The sequence below is a fragment of the Etheostoma spectabile genome, chromosome 15 (assembly GCF_008692095.1).
Source record: "Etheostoma spectabile isolate EspeVRDwgs_2016 chromosome 15, UIUC_Espe_1.0, whole genome shotgun sequence".
NCBI lineage: Eukaryota > Metazoa > Chordata > Actinopteri > Perciformes > Percidae > Etheostoma > Etheostoma spectabile.
In genome coordinates, this window is record NC_045747.1 from 16,071,498 (window position 1) to 16,086,865 (window position 15,368).

At 39.5% G+C, this 15,368-nt stretch overlaps 2 protein-coding genes across 10 annotated transcripts in view; both read right to left on the bottom strand.

Annotated features, from left to right (window-relative positions):
* Positions 1–3,752, bottom strand: part of atxn7l3a (ataxin 7 like 3a) — a 7,067-nt gene extending 3,315 nt beyond the window's left edge. Inside the window, exons 1-8 of one of the 2 annotated variants that reach the window (XM_032537115.1) lie at positions 3,470–3,752; positions 2,527–2,569; positions 2,271–2,370; positions 1,734–1,866; positions 1,462–1,633; positions 1,257–1,354; positions 1,121–1,143; positions 966–1,011 (exon numbers count right to left, since the gene is read on the bottom strand). In XM_032537115.1, the coding sequence (XP_032393006.1) occupies positions 966–1,011; positions 1,121–1,143; positions 1,257–1,354; positions 1,462–1,633; positions 1,734–1,866; positions 2,271–2,321 (523 nt within the window). In that variant the 5' untranslated portion in view covers positions 2,322–2,370; positions 2,527–2,569; positions 3,470–3,752. Of the gene's footprint in view, positions 1–965; positions 1,012–1,120; positions 1,144–1,256; positions 1,355–1,461; positions 1,634–1,733; positions 1,867–2,270; positions 2,371–2,526; positions 2,570–3,456 lie in introns of both variants that reach the window. The other variant, XM_032537116.1, reaches the window with a different exon arrangement.
* Positions 3,753–5,083: 1,331 nt separating this feature from the next.
* Positions 5,084–15,312, bottom strand: ubtf (upstream binding transcription factor). Of its 8 annotated transcripts, none has more exons than XM_032537006.1 (21): positions 14,949–15,312; positions 12,535–12,592; positions 12,007–12,179; positions 11,815–11,898; positions 11,556–11,711; positions 11,401–11,465; positions 11,157–11,283; positions 10,964–11,074; positions 10,744–10,877; positions 10,500–10,641; positions 10,362–10,403; positions 10,020–10,127; positions 9,583–9,738; positions 9,349–9,495; positions 8,755–8,865; positions 8,570–8,658; positions 8,276–8,465; positions 8,142–8,189; positions 7,952–8,005; positions 7,742–7,870; positions 5,084–7,626 (listed from the first exon to the last, which is right to left on the bottom strand). In XM_032537006.1, exons 2-21 carry the CDS (start codon positions 12,569–12,571, stop codon positions 7,516–7,518), a joined length of 2,214 nt encoding a protein of 737 aa, XP_032392897.1. In that variant the 5' UTR covers positions 12,572–12,592; positions 14,949–15,312; the 3' UTR covers positions 5,084–7,515. The 8 variants fall into 8 exon arrangements, with proteins under 8 accessions (XP_032392897.1, XP_032392892.1, XP_032392898.1 ...); XM_032537001.1 differs by having other exon boundaries at positions 12,520–12,592; positions 14,949–15,311; XM_032537007.1 differs by lacking the exon at positions 14,949–15,312 and adding an exon at positions 14,703–14,935.
* Positions 15,313–15,368: the final 56 nt, after the last annotated feature.

A 15,368-nucleotide genomic window follows, 5' to 3' on the forward strand; every position in this document is an offset into this window, starting at 1 on the left:
GGAAGCACAACTGTTTATCCTCTTTATTTTTACCACATGCACCAGTAAAACTATTAAAACCTCATCAAAATTGGACATCAAGTCACAACAAAGAAGCTTTCCAACCACATCCCGGTCAAATATAGAATCGGTTTTACGGTAATGTTACTGGTTTTTAAGGCATTACATGGATTGGCCCCTTTATATATTGCTGATCTCCTTACCCTACATCACACCTCCAGGAACCTAAGCTCTAATCAGTTCCTTTTAGCTACTCCACAGTCTCGGTAAAAACAAAGGGCGATTGTGCCTTCTCCGTTGTGGCCCAGAGACTCTGGAACAAACTTCCCATTCATATTAGATCCTCCTGTACTGCCGAGATCTTTAAGGCTCGTCTTATTTTCTTTGGCGTATGATTTAGTTTAGGGACATTTGTATAGTAGTATGTTGTTTGTATTGTGTTCATTGTGTCTATATTTTTATTGTCTTCCTTTGTTTTTATAACATGATATAACTTTGTACAGCACTTGGTTCTTAGTGTGTTGGTTTTAAATGTGCTCTATAAATAAATTGACTATATATTATATTATTTGCTCCTCCCTTATAAATAGAAAAACTCCAGCAAGAGCTTGATCCATTAAACCAGAAATTCTTTTGTTTTTACACTTTGGTTTTGCAGGTTAATGTCTAACTATTATATACTGTTATACTACACAAACGCCAACAATAATCTATGAATGTTGAATATATTATTGCACCATTTAATACGCACCATGATTCACACACAAATCCTAAAGTTCGGCTGAATGTTTGCTAAACTCTTCCAACTCTTAGTCTTGTATATTCACCCAGTCTTGCATTGTGCTGACATTGAGCGGAGCAGGTCCAGCCCACAATCATTTCAAACATTTACACCACCTTAGAAAGGAATGGCATGGACAAAAACTTCACCAGTAGACCAAACGATATATACCTGATAGACTCACCATTTTTATGTTTTAGAGATTTGGGTCTTCTTGGGGAATTTTGATTCTACGAAAAGAAAATCATTCAGATTGGATTGAACTCATTCTACATATTAAAACATACAATCAATCAACTAATACCTTCTGCAAAAGAAGAACCAAATGCAAAAAAATACCTTATCTGACTTTCTCTTTTTTGCTGTAACATGGAAATAAGAAGTTTGTTTATTATGTGAAAGAAATTTGGAGTTTTACTAAATTATTCACTCAGCACAGTAAAAATTAAGGGTAAACTATTTTTTAAATGCTCACCTTTTTTCTCTGCACCGTACGACCAGTCGTTATCATTGAGGTCATCGTTGTCTTCCTGATCACTCTCTGATTTGCTCATGTTATTGTTGCTGGCTAGTCTGTGAAAAGGTAAAACCCCCAACAACCATCAAACAGTCTGATCCGATGTTCAAACCCACTTTGGATCACTACAACAATCAGTCCTGAACAACCTTTCCTGACAGACCTGCGGTTGGCGATGCGACTGCTGTTGCGTCCCATGCCGAGACATTTCTCCAAGTGCGGGGCGAAGCGAGAAGCTGCTATCAATCTTTTGCAGTTTGGGCATTCACACTCTTTGTTTTTCCACTGATTGTACACCTGGCCAAATATGTCAACACCTGGCTGGTCCACTATTTCTGGAAGAGTGATCAAAAGGCACATATACTGTAAAGAAACACACCAAAGAAAATGAGAAAACAAATAGACCAGAAACAAAGTAGAAGCCATGGCACCAACCAAACTCCTTCATGCTCTCTTGGTCCGTTTCATCCAAGAAGAAGTAGCCCTGTTTCACAGCACGGTGAACCTCGAAACACAGGCCCAAACAGGCATCTTCCACCAGCTCAGAGTAGATGTCATGGACCAAGGCCTATAATAAGATCATGTAGAAACAAGTATAACAGTATAAAATAAATAAGAGAACAGATACACAACTTTTCTTTCTCTTCTCTGATTCGTTCCATTTTGTTGTCTCTATTTCTTCACTTACACTGTCACTCATGTGCAAGTGACACGGCAACTGGCCAATGAAACATGATCATTATAGTGTTTCAAGCGGGCTCTAAATCAAACACAACTAAGCCACGCAGCCAACGGACGGGACACAACAAAATAAACTAAATATTGCATACTTATCGTGACCCTTTCAATATAATATTGCTCCACGTGATATTGCAATAACGATATTGAGTCAATATAGCATGCACCCCTACAAATTATATATATATATATATATATATATATATATATATATATATATATATATTCCCTCACCTCCAGCCTGGTGTTGTCTGGGCCTGACAGGGGCATATCCTCCATTTTCATTTGAAAATCTGTATTGGAAATCTTGATAACAAGGTAATGAGATGCTGACCTGAGGATTTTGAAAAACAACAACAAAAAACGACAGTTTACAATCATTAGATGGTGATCGTCCTGGTCAACGGGTAGCATATTAAATAGAGAGACAAATGTAATCTGTCATCAAGAGCTAGGTTTATCAATCAAACTGCTAATTCAAAATACTCACTTTTAAAAGAGCTACGGACACTTGTTTCAGATATAGATTCTTTCTGTTGAAGTGAAGAAAAAATATAAATTCATGGATAAGATAAGCCTTTATTGAAGAAATAAGTACAGATAAAACGAGAAAGTAAACTGAAACTATACAAGAGTAATTTATGACAACATTACAGTAGTAAAGTTAATAGCAGCAAAGTCAGAAAGTCTAGTATGTACCCAGTGTGCATCAGACTAATATATAATCCAATGATACATATAGCGTTTGTCTGTAAAATATATAATGTAATAAGACAGTCTCACATGTTACAATATAGCTTAACACAGCACTGTATAATACGTATGGGATATGAGATGCAGTATAAAGTAGTAGTAGCGTATTGTAAAAACTATACTACTCTATAATACTAGCTGTACATGTGTCAGATGTTGGGCGTTAAGTTAAGCTATTTACGTCTTGAATTAAACATTGGAGGAATAATCCATCCCATAACAATAAGTAGCTACAATTTGAGTACACATCCTAAGTCTAGACACATAACAAACAGTAATACGGATGTTTGTTTTTAATTAATATAGTGCTACGGGACTCTAACATTGACATTGACGTCACATCTCAATGCTTTAGGTGTGGTTAACGTAATCAAGGTAAGATGCGGCTTTATTTACAGACACTGCGACAATGACTACATTCAAATATGAAGCACCCATTTGAACAACCTCGCCAACTCTAGCTAACGTTGGAGAAAAAAACGCAGGTAATGGCAGTTGGAAGCAAACTAACGTGAACACTGTTGAACGTCAACTAGCTAGCTAACATTACTTTTTAGTTTTAGCATTTGCTAGCTAGCTTTGCTACTCTATTAGCTAGCTAGTTGGAGACGCGTTTGTGGCTTATTGGTGTGAAACACTCGGATACAATGTAGTGACGTTATGTTACCATAGTATGTTACCCTGTCATGCCGAAAACTCAGCCTGAAACTGGCAGTTTCTCTGAGGGAGGCAACATCGCCGTGTCAGTCATCATAACAAACTATGTTAATAACAAGCCTGGTCCCCAGCTACATCCATCCTTGTACCGCCGGTGAAGAAAATCCCTCGTTTAGATTGTTTGTTGTCGCAGCAGGTGTCGGTTAAATTAACGCTCCATGCCCGCTTAACACAGCGGAGGCCAGCAGCAGAGAAGGACCATAGACAGGTAAAGAAAGACCGACCGAACCACAGACAGTTACCGAACCGACCGAAAAATACAACTATAACTACTGACTTCCGGGTGTAACCTTGACAACAAAAGCCTTGCTTCCGAGGATGAGCGTTGTCAAATTACTCATTTTATTTTACGTTGGTTAAAGTATCAATATCACCATGTAAAAATACCCTGTTACAAATAAAAAATATAATAAAAAGTATAGTTTGACTTAAGTAAAAATATTTCAGCAAAATGTACTGTTATAATATCATATTATTTGAATAGTGGGTAACGCTTTAGGAGTAGTGTTACTAAAGCATTAACACACAATTAGTATTTTAATGTTAACTGCTTGTTCCATCTATATTTAGCTAATATTTTTCGTAGACCAAGGCCATGGCTGCTAGGAGTGTGTGACCATAGACCATATTAACGGTCTATGTGTGTGACGCAGCTAAGGCCAATGGATGATTTTATTTTGAAGGTACAATCAGCATTTTTCCGGCATTACTGACAGACTTGACGCAGATTCATCTACTTAAGACATTAATAAAGGAACGTGAGATTTTGCTCGTTTTCTGTGATCACATAGTTGTGCCTGAACGGTTGAATGAGGTCATCTGTAACAACAATATGCACTTTATGGCCAAAAATATGTGGACACCGCAGAACCAGGAGTGTAACTAGTTCGTGCTTGTTTTTTTTGAAAATTGGGAGAAACAATAAGAGTTCTCCTTTATTTTCTGACCTGGCCTTGGTGTTTAAAATCCTTCATTTATTTTAGGTTAGTGCCTATAGTTGCATATTATTTAATTATGTGTTTCCCAACCTGGGGCCAGTAACTCATTTTTTGGCCTCGTAGCAGGTTAATGTGGCCATACAAACAGCTGGAAGCATATTAGGTCTGTAGCAAATGATTATATTTATTATGGATAAATTTGTTGATTATCTTCTCAATTAATTTATTAAACATGTAACCAATAAAATACCAATGGTCAGAAGAGGCCATTATGACTATCCTTAGCAAAAGTCAAGCAAATTGTTTTGTCCAACTGACAGTCCAAGACCAAAGGCCATTCAGTTTTTAAATGACATTTTAGAAGCTTTTAATGAATTTGTTATTTTTGCTTGATAAATGACTTATATGATTATAAAAATTGTTTCAAAATCCTTTTTCTTTCAATCAACTAACTGATTAATCGGCAGCTCCAAAGCCCACTGTGTAAAATATAATTTTATGATGTATTACGATGGTCCTTCCTTGGAATAGCCTAGACCAAATGTCCACCTGCAGGGGTGTCGACAGTGTATTTCTTCCTACACATCACTGATCCACGTCTTGTCTGCTTGTGTAGGGCCAGTACAGAACACACTCTTCTTAAAGATCCTTTTTATTTGCCCAAATACTGGAACTACAAGGACATAAGAACACCCTCAGCTATAGAAAACATCAAATTTTGTCAAGTGACCAGCAGTACAAACTTGTAAAGCTTTGCTGTCTTAGATATCTCTATAAACCAACATAAGGGAGAGGAAAAAAAAAAAACTAAAACAGGTGAATTAAATCAAAAACTCTCCCCCGTGAGTGAAAAAACTCACTAGCCTCTGAAGTCACAGATGAGGGTTTGCCAAATTAAAGCACTAACAAAACAATAAGCACTCAATACAAAAACAGTATTTACAGGAAAAATTACAAGTTTTTAACCCCAATTCCTCTGGCAACTCAGTTCCCCAAATCCCTTGTACAAACTCCCATCTATCAATATCAGCAAATCACTTTTCTCAATCCCTCCCCGAATCATTTAAATAGTCCGTGCTGGTTTTAGTTTCAGACAGTAATCAGATTCCAAATGGTCAAAATCAGTCCATTACTAAACAGATTAATATTTGCCATATACTCATCTGACTGTGGACGCAAAATGACAAATCACGGAAGTCTTGTCAGTCTGTTTCCAGGTAACCAACGACACAACAGTGCCGAGCAGAAAAAGTACTAAAGAAAAAAAAAAAAGTAAAGATTTAACAATATCTACATTCATGGTGTTGGGGTGACGTCCCCACACAGGCAAAAACAAGCCTGCTGCAGTCACATCACGGTCTGCAACTAAACAGTTAAAACAGCACACATTAAAGCAAAGAAACACACACTCACACCCTCATCTATACACGGTTCTGTGCATGCATGCACACAAACTCACACAGAGGGACAGATTTACATTAAGTGCACACTTTTTTTGGGATTAAGCATCAGACTAAAACCCATATGGATTACAGTCAAAATACCATTCAAAAATAAAAACTTGACCATTCAGTTTGACATCCAAAAAATGATTCCAGATGGATCAGAACACAACTGCTCACAACAAAACAATTAACAATTCAAATAAACCGTGAACGTAAAACAACGGTTCAGAAAAGAAACATACACCAACTGTATGACATATTCTTTAAAAACACAGACTCAGATTGAACACTACATGTGGAAAACCAGTATCCCTTCAAATAAACACTGTATTACTGTCGGGCCAGAATGAACTGAGTCAAACTGAATTATATCAGACTGATGGATTAATGTGTACGAGCCATGTCTGTTAACTTTGATAACTGACACCTTTCATGACAGACACGTGGCAATGGATCATGAAGCCTATAAAATATTCACCTTTCTTAAAACCTTTTATGTTTTACATCTCTGAAGCACAGTGGATGCAATCAGGCTTTTTTGACTCAACTAAACAAATCTCCACAAACTGATCTAAAATAAGTCCTGATTTAAAAAGAAAAAAAGGGAATATAATTGACTGCCTAAATATTGACTGGTGCCAACAGTTTCTTTATAAGCTGAATGGAGAGATCACACTAAATACAGTAAATACAGCTTTATCTGGAGGCACCAACAACTTCTTTTGTATTAAAAACTACATTGTGAAGATAAAGAAACTTAATTAGAAAGCATTAAAGTAAATCCCCCCCCCTAAATGTTGTAGTACTAGCTCTAATTTTATGTTAATGAGTACCAAAGCATCCATTTTGGTTTAATGTCTTAAAACAATAAACATAAAAAAGTCCAAGTGGGGGTGAATACTTTATATAGGCACGGTTATCTTTTAAATGAGAACGAGTAACAACTGAAATTTTCCAGCAACAAAGAGACATTCAAAATGGCTTGATTTTTTTTTTTTCCTGAAAAAATACCACCTCTTTAAGAACCAAATGATAAAATCTACATCCTAAATTGAGAATAGAGAACAATACGACAATGATCTGGGGAATTTAAAAGAAAAAGAAAAAAAGAGTGCAATTTTTCAGTACCCTGCACACCCACCCCTTTTCCCTCTCACTCCCGAGAGTGATCCACCATACTGTTCTTTGGCTCCATGAAGCCCGTTCACAACTCATGCTGCCTGTGTTCAACTAACTACCAGAGTAACAAAAAAACAACAACACTGGAAGGTTATTAATTGCCATCCACATTAAAACTCTAACCTTAAACCACTGAACCTGCAAGTCAGGACTGAAACCAGCGGCAGAAGTTCATGACATCCCCAAGCCAGCGGGAGGCCGTTTTTGGCATAACGTCAGCGGCCCGTTGTGTGAGATGATCGCTAAACCGGGGAGGGAATGAAACAGATTTTGGACATAAGGGCAGGGTCCCTCCAGGAGTAGGGCAACATAAAGTGGGTGAGTGGATGAGGCGATGCAGGGACTCCCTCTGGTGGTGGGAGGAGAGTAGGGTTGGCACAGTGGCAGAGCTCCCTTGACTCTTGGCTCAGCGCTGCTCAGTTTGTCTCACGTAGACGTCGGCCAGGTTCAGTCCGAATCAGAGTCCGACGACTCCTGGGAATTCGATTCACTGCTGCTGTCCTCTGACTTGTTCTCCTTGTCTTCCGCCTCGTCGTCATCCTCGTCATCCTCATCCTTCTTCAAGCAAACAATACATTTCATGTTTTAAATATATATATATTTACATTTAGCACAATCCACTTGAAATTCTTGTCGCTATCTCTGCATACTGGCAATAAGAGACGCAACTCACATCATCGTCGTCGTCGTCGTCATCATCGTCATCGTCGTCGTCATCATCCTCACTGGATGAGTCTGCCTCAGATGAAGCCTTCTCACGATCATCATCTTCGTCCTCATCCTCGTCCTCCTCCTCCGTGTCCTGTGGGATGAGAGATTTTCATCATGAGATCAATGGAGCTGATTTATGAGACAAAGAAGAAGACTGCGAGTTGGCACTTACAGATTTCTTGACCTTTGCCTTGGGGCCTCCTGGTTTGGCTGGAGTTCTCCTTTTCTGAAACATCAAGCAGGTAAACAGTTTTAAACAGGCCCAACTTTAGAAAGCTTAAAACATTACAGAGCTGCAATACTATTTCTAATCCAGTTTGTGACAGCACAGTGCTTAGCATGAAGTGAAATAACCGACTTACTTGTGAATTATATTCTTTGTAAGTGTTTCTCTCTTGTGAAGACAAGCTCTGTGGAAGAATTAAAATGCATGTTAGATAAGTCAAGTGCCCAACATGTCTTTACAAAATGTCCTCCTTAAATAACCCCTTCTTACAGCGAGCCACTGCTCCAGTTGGACTTTGTACTGTCTCTGCTTCTCCTCTGCGATCTTCTTGTAGCGGTCCTTCTCTTTCAGCGTTAACCTCTGCCAGCGGCTGCCAATCTCCGTCATCCGTTCTTTCATCGGGAGGTGATTCAGCTCTCCGTTGGACAGCATCTCCTGAGAGAACTTCTGATATCCGTTTCTAGACAATCGGAAGAAAGTAAGGAACAAAAAAAATACAACTTTAGGGTTTCAATAGAATACACAGAACAGGCAACGCAGACAAGTTGGCCGTGACAGACTTACGATGGAGGTTTCTTGGGTTCACCCTCAAACTTCATCTTCTTCCCTGAGGCAATGGCAGCGGCAGGTGAGCGCATCTCACACAGGTCTCGCTGTTGAGAAGAGTTTTGTCAACTGTTAGCCCTCACAGATACTGTAATCAAATGCTGTGGAGCTCTTCTGGACATTGTCAGTGAATAATCACTAACCTCGTATCTTTTCTGGTCTTCTGCTGCCTTTTTGATCCACATAATTTTCTCTTTTTTCTCCATGGTGCTCCAGGTTGCTTCCATTGCTTTCTGTGCCTTTGGCCGGTCACTCTGCAAAACACAGGTTCACATTAAATGTACTTGTAGAGATTACTTTATGTATAATTTCCAGCGCTTAGTCAGTTTTTAAAATGATACAGGTGCAGTTCATTACTAATAGTATTAACTTATTTAAACCTTTTAAAGATTCTATACATTTACATTGGACACTCCGTTTCAACTTAATTTAGATGAGAAAATAGATACATGTATTCGAAGTTCCAATACTTTCCCTTTAGTTACTTATTATTACTCCACTTTTATTCTAGAGTTATTAACATGATTTGATGTCCGAGGCGGAGTACCGAGACGTGGTAGTAAAAAGGTAAACACTGTACACAAATTAAATGTATTCAAAGTGTTTAACCTTATATAGCATGAGCACATCCCTGTCTTTTTAGGACTTCCTTTTAATCCATCTAGATTTAGTATCACCCTTTAAACTAGTGTTTATAGTGGAACATTTGTGTTCTTGAGACTAGGAGTGATGCGTACCTTAAATCTGGCCAGGTAGTCTCCGATGACACTCTGCTGCCAGATGTCCTGAGCAGTCTTGGGTGGGTCCGGCAGACGACTCCGATCCTCCTTCTCCTTCTTCTCTGACTCTGCCTTCAGGACCATTTCTAGGCGCTTATACTTCTCCTAAACCACAAAAAGATCATTAGGACATTTAAAATAAGTTGTCGTCTATTGATCTTACATTCATTTTACAATATAATGTTACACTACCTTCTTCTTATCCGGCAGCTCATTCCACATGCGGGCGAGGAGTCTTGTGAGCTCACTGTCAGAAAGCTCAGACCGCTCCGCCTGCAGTTTGGGACGCTTCTCCTCAGAGAAGATGAACATGGCTGAAATTGGCCTTTTGGGTTTCTCTGGATTGACCTGCAGGTTATGGAAAATGGGAATATTCGAAAAGGATATAACAACAAAAGTAACTTTTTGAATACCGATACAATTTTGAACTTTTACTGTTTAATAGTATGAAGAATCAAACATGTAGTGAATGGGACTTGAGCTTAACATGCTACACTTCTAGTCTAATTTCTATGGATAAAATAAAATTGCAGTGATCAATGTGGTACACACAAAAATAAAAAATATATCCAGCATGGAAAAACACAGTTCAATCTGAGCAAACGTGAAGTGTGTATACTTGGTCTTACCTTTGCTCTAGAGGCCCTCTTTTTGGCTGCAGGACTGTTTGCTCCCCCCTTCTTAAAACCAGATTTATCCTCAGACAAAACCCGGTTTTGCTCCTCCTCTGACAAAGACTACAGATCCATAGAGCAGAGAAAATACACATGAGAAGGTATTGCATCAAAAATATCTAATATCTAACCTTATAACACACAAATGAGAACATTGATGGCTGCAACAAAAACATATGGACATAAAAACCATATTTGTTAAAGGAGTCCCGCACACGGTCCATTACATCTTGTAAATACGTTTCCCACAGACTTCCCTTCCCTCAGGTGAAGAAGAAACCAAAACGTAAGACTTACACTGAGAAATCTGTTCATATTAATTTCAAACTCCTTCTTCCTCTGAAAACAAAAAACAAATTTGACATTTTTAGATAAAATTCAAGTGCTCCGTTTTACTTCTATTTTTTTGATGATCTGACATGATTCGGAACTCACCTGCTCACAGCGTTTCTGGTAGGCGTCCTTCTCATTCTGCTTCAGAAGCTTCCACCGCTGGCTACACATAACCATGCGCTCTGTGCTGGGCACATCCTTCATGCTCGACATTAACTCAGCACAGAACATTGAGTAACCATTTCTGAAAGCACATATACATTTTATTCAAATTATATAATCACAGGGCAGTGACCTACAACCAGTTTTATCCAGATGTGTCAGTGTATTTGAAGCCGTGACTCACGGAGGTGGTTTGTCAGGTCGGCCATCGGATTTGTCTTTCAGGTGCCTCTCAGCCTTGGTCAGGGTGGACTTGACGATATCCCCTTGGGTCATGTTTAACTCCGGGTGCTGCTGGATGTACTCCCGCATTGTCTCCTAGAATATTGCAAACATAGTTAACACTGAAAAAAGAGACTGTACATCATCATTGCTCTTCATATTTCACACCGCTGTATGCTTACCTCATACAGTTTCTGCTGCTCCAGAGACTTGGCAATCCATTTTAGTCTCTTCTTGTCAGACAGCTGTGTCCACTGTTTGCCAAGACTCTCCTTAATGTCTTTGGTTGTTGCCTGGTGTAAAAAAGAAAGTTATCATCAGTCCTGTCATACAAATGTACATTTTGTATGCTGTGTTGTGAATGCCTTAACTTACATCTGGGCGTGTCTTGAGGACGGCCTTCTTTTCATGGTTGTACCACAGCTGTTGGGGTGTCTTGGGCTTCTCTGGTGCATTTGAACCTTTCTTGGTCATGCTCTCCATAAGGTCCGGGTGTAGTTCTCTTCATTTACACAACAGTTAAGGACAGTTATCATCCTTAAATATGCTGCAGGTGCAGACCTAATATCCACAGTGCTAATAAGACATATTTATGAATAATGGTAATAAGTAAACTTACCTGAATTTCATCATGCTGTGCACAAATGTTTCTTTGTCTCGTAAGAAGTCCTCAACATACTTTTTCTGTAGCCATGAAATGAAAACAATGTTTCTGTTAGAAGTGAATAAGATCAGAAACAGACTCAAATTTATTATCCGATGCTTTTAACCAACCTTTTTTTTGTCAGGTAGCTCCCTGTACTTCTTGGACAGGATTTTGGTTAGGTCGAGGTTGCTCATCTCAGGGTGCAACTTTGCGTATTTGGCCCTCTTTTCCATGAAGAACCGGAAGTATGGAGTCAATGGCTTCTTGGGGAAATCTGGATGTTTCTGTAAATCAAGGGGTGTGGTTTGTGAAGTAAAACTCTTATTAGTTGTATTCATTCAACTGCTACTTGTTCATTATTCAAGTACAATGTATGTTTTAACCAACCTTTATCTTTTTGCCCTTGTAAGGGTTCTTTATGTAGTCTTGGGCATCATATATGAGTTCTGTTAGAGTCCGGAATTTACGAATCTGTGGTAAAGGCAGACAAAAAAACACATTAAAAGACCACATTTGGCCTCTAACAGTCAAATCTGACTGTTACACAGTCCATACAAATACACACTTAAACTGGCTTACCTCTTTGGAGACCTCCTGCCACTTCTGCTTACACATCTCTCCTGTGAAGGAGTTAAAGGCCACCTTCTGCCAGTCGAGGTGGGACTCTGATGTTTTGTATTTAGTCAGGTCTTTCTGAGGCAGGGCCAATTTCATCGACTCCAGTAGATTTAAGAGGTCATCCTGTGCCCATACTGTGATAACAAATAAAAAGAAAGGGACCCAAAATTTTTAAATATGCCTGTAAAATTACAAAACTATCTATACTACCATTCTGTATGTCTCAAATGATGTCCAATTATTCTTCTCTGAAAAGAAAAGCCTATTGTATTTACTTTAAAGGTATGTAATACTGGGGTTTCAGTGACTTAATCATACATTTCTGGTAGATTTTATTGTCAAAGGGCATTACCCGTACAATTGCTACAGTAACCTGTAAAGTACAACAATAAAATGTATTTTATAGACTTAATATACAAGGTTTTCATATTAGCAGTTCTGTTGTTATTGTTAATAATTAAATGATTTCCATACTTGTCAAAATCCCACCTTGGTCTTGGGTGGTTGCCTCCATTTCTCCATTCATTGTGAGTGTTTAGCCTTCTATCTACAAAAGCAATAAAACAAAAACATCTAACGTTAGTTGTCAAACACATTAACTTTTATGGAGAAAACACATCGCAATCCATAGGTTCATACTTTGCTCCTACAACAAGCTATATTTTTTAAAATCATATTTTATGACAATGTTATTTTCATGAACATTTTATTCATATAAACGTGATTTTTCTGTAATATAAAAAGGTAAAAGTGATGTTTTCAAGTGGTGGAATTTAAAATTGCCTCGACATAATGGTTTATGTTCATTACACCGCCCCTTAAACGTTTACGCTACATGGTGAGACATAGGCTATTGCTTGTGACGGCTTCAAATCTCAAATAACACTGCGGAGGGCTCAACTAGCACAGCTAGCTACTACAACAGGAGTCTCCGTCGAGCAAATTTTGCTAGACGGAATTTAAGGTATTAGTGCTGTCCTTCAGTCCGCGACCAAAGTATCGTGAATAAAGGAGCGACCATTTTCTCGCCTGGTCTGCTCGGTAATGGAGGATTTTCTGTCGAACGGGAAGGTTGGGGAGGATCCACGGAAGGAGGAAGCGAATGGACGTGGACGGACAGGCAGCTGTAGGCGACCAGCTGACCAAGGACGGGGGATCTGCTTTCGGTCTCCAACAAGGGGGAATGGTGCTTGGAAGCACTGCAGCCAAATGCGCCACTCGGTAGAGGCGCCTCATCACCGATGGATGCGGATCTAGCTCCGCCATGCAACCCTATTATCTTCTCTTCAAATGTTTCCTCAGACTGAAGCGAGAAAGTCAATATAATATTCGCTTACAGCTAATAAATGTCTTTCAAGAGTATTTACAGACCGATTTATTCAGGTTCCTGGCGTTTAATATTGACATTTTAGTGCAAAAAACAGTGCATTCTTCAATGAGGCGTAGCCGAGCTGTGCTCCAATGATGGCGGCTGCTCTGTGTTCATCGTGTCCTTGATGGCCCCAGCTCACAGTGGAGTACACGGTGTGACCTAGCTACATTAAAACCATCGATAACACCATTTATGTAACTAAAAATCAACTATTACGTACATCTGGAACCGTTTAAACATCGAATTTTTCTTCAGTTTTAAGAAAATTACAACATATGGATGATAAAAAAATTAGGAAGTTAGACATTATTGCCAAGGGCATTAAGCTGAAATTTGACTTTTCTGTAATATTTACAGCCATATCTTGACAAATGTATTATAATTTAATACAAAACCTTAAAATCGTTTAACGTAGCTAATGACAATCTCCTGTTTCCTGGGGGTAGACCCGGACTAGTTACCAACAAAACATTAAAAACAGCTACCGTTAAACGTTACTATATAAACACAATCTCTGTTACATTAATATTAACCGTTTATTGTAAAAAAAAAAAAAAAAAGATTAAAAAATATTTTGTCATAATGCCCGAGATGAATCGCATAGTGGTAGGTTGTAAGGACTTGCGGAGACGCAGGAAGAAAATATTTTAACGGCTAAACGTTAACGGCTGGAGCTTACTTTACGAACTAGTTAATTTCAACGTTAGCAGTTAACGGTTTCGGCTACAATGTTACGTGGTAAAACTGTACCTAACTGTGAGGTAAATGCTCAAAAGAAACATGTTAACAACCGAGGCTGGGGAGCTGCACTGGCGCGACAACAGCTCCAGGTCCGCCATGCTTCAGCTCTGCTCTAACGTTACAAGGAAACCTACCGTGACAAGGTCCAATGGCGCACTGCAAACACAGAAATACGGAGCTTAAAACTAAACCCAGGGCGTTGCAGAATCCTTTCCCTCGATCCAAAAGCGTATAAGCGAGAGCAAGAAGGCGGGTTCTCCAAGCTCGGTCGTCGGGGCAGGTTCTGGGCTAGTCAGTGAGAGAGAGAGGGGGAGAGAGAGGGCGAGTCTATGCACGGTGAGCTATTAAACCGAGATCCCTGATGGCTAACCGAGAGAGGCGGCTGGTTGTTCCGCCAACAGCCGCATGGAGGTCTCGGTGCGGAAACCACCGTTAATTCCCCCACGCAAATACCATGGTTGCAACACAAATAGTCATGTTTCGATGACGGGAATTCGCATACAAAAGTCGCTTGATATAAATGTAGGGTAAATACCACGTTTACCTCCGGGTTTACATCCACTTTCTTCCCCGCTGTAAAGGACAAGAAATTCGGCTATGGCCGACCTCGTCTGTACCCTGCCACAGCGGTCGGTTTATTTCGCTACTACAAAGAGGCTACCGTCCGAGGTGCTTTATAAGTAAACAAAAGCAAACATTAAAGGTAGATTTTGCGAGTTTTAGAAGCGTATTCTGGATTGTTTATCACGCAGTTTCACCGTGAAACCGAGCGGTTGTTTTGTTGGCTTACCTGTCTCTCGACGTGAGCTTCGGTGTCGTTGTGGAGGAAGAAGGGGAGGGTTGAACGACAGCCAGCACTGCGCCGTCGGTCCTGGGCTCCAGTCCCCGCAGAGATGGTCCTTCCCCCCCGCCTCCATCTCACTCGCCGTCTCCCTCCACTCAACGCGCAGCAGCTCCTCTCTCTCCATCCAACCAACCATTTCGCTACGAGGAAACATCCATTTTTTTCCCGAACTTGCACCGTTGATTCTTAACCAAACCCAGCGATTATTTTTATTATTCCCGTAGGCAGACAATGTCTGATCTCCAGTTGAAGTTTGCAAACCGAATATTTCAACAGAAGTTTTTTGAAAAGCCGAAGTTGTGCCAGTGGTTAAGTTAGTGCAACCAGCTCATATCACATAATAACATTAAAACATTTTTTTTTTTT

Bases quoted from the DNA above. Each gene is read 5' to 3' on its own strand.
- ubtf (XM_032537001.1), bottom strand. From the start codon at position 12,571: ATGAATGGAGAAATGGAGGCAACCACCCAAGACCAAGGTGGGATTTTG. The intron at 10,128-10,361 runs GTAAGTCTTACG...ATGGATCTGTAG, and splicing joins ATATGAACAGATTTCTCAGT to TCTTTGTCAGAGGAGGAGCA. The intron at 8,466-8,569 runs GTAAGTCTGTCA...CCGATTGTCTAG, and splicing joins GAACCCAAGAAACCTCCATC to AAACGGATATCAGAAGTTCT.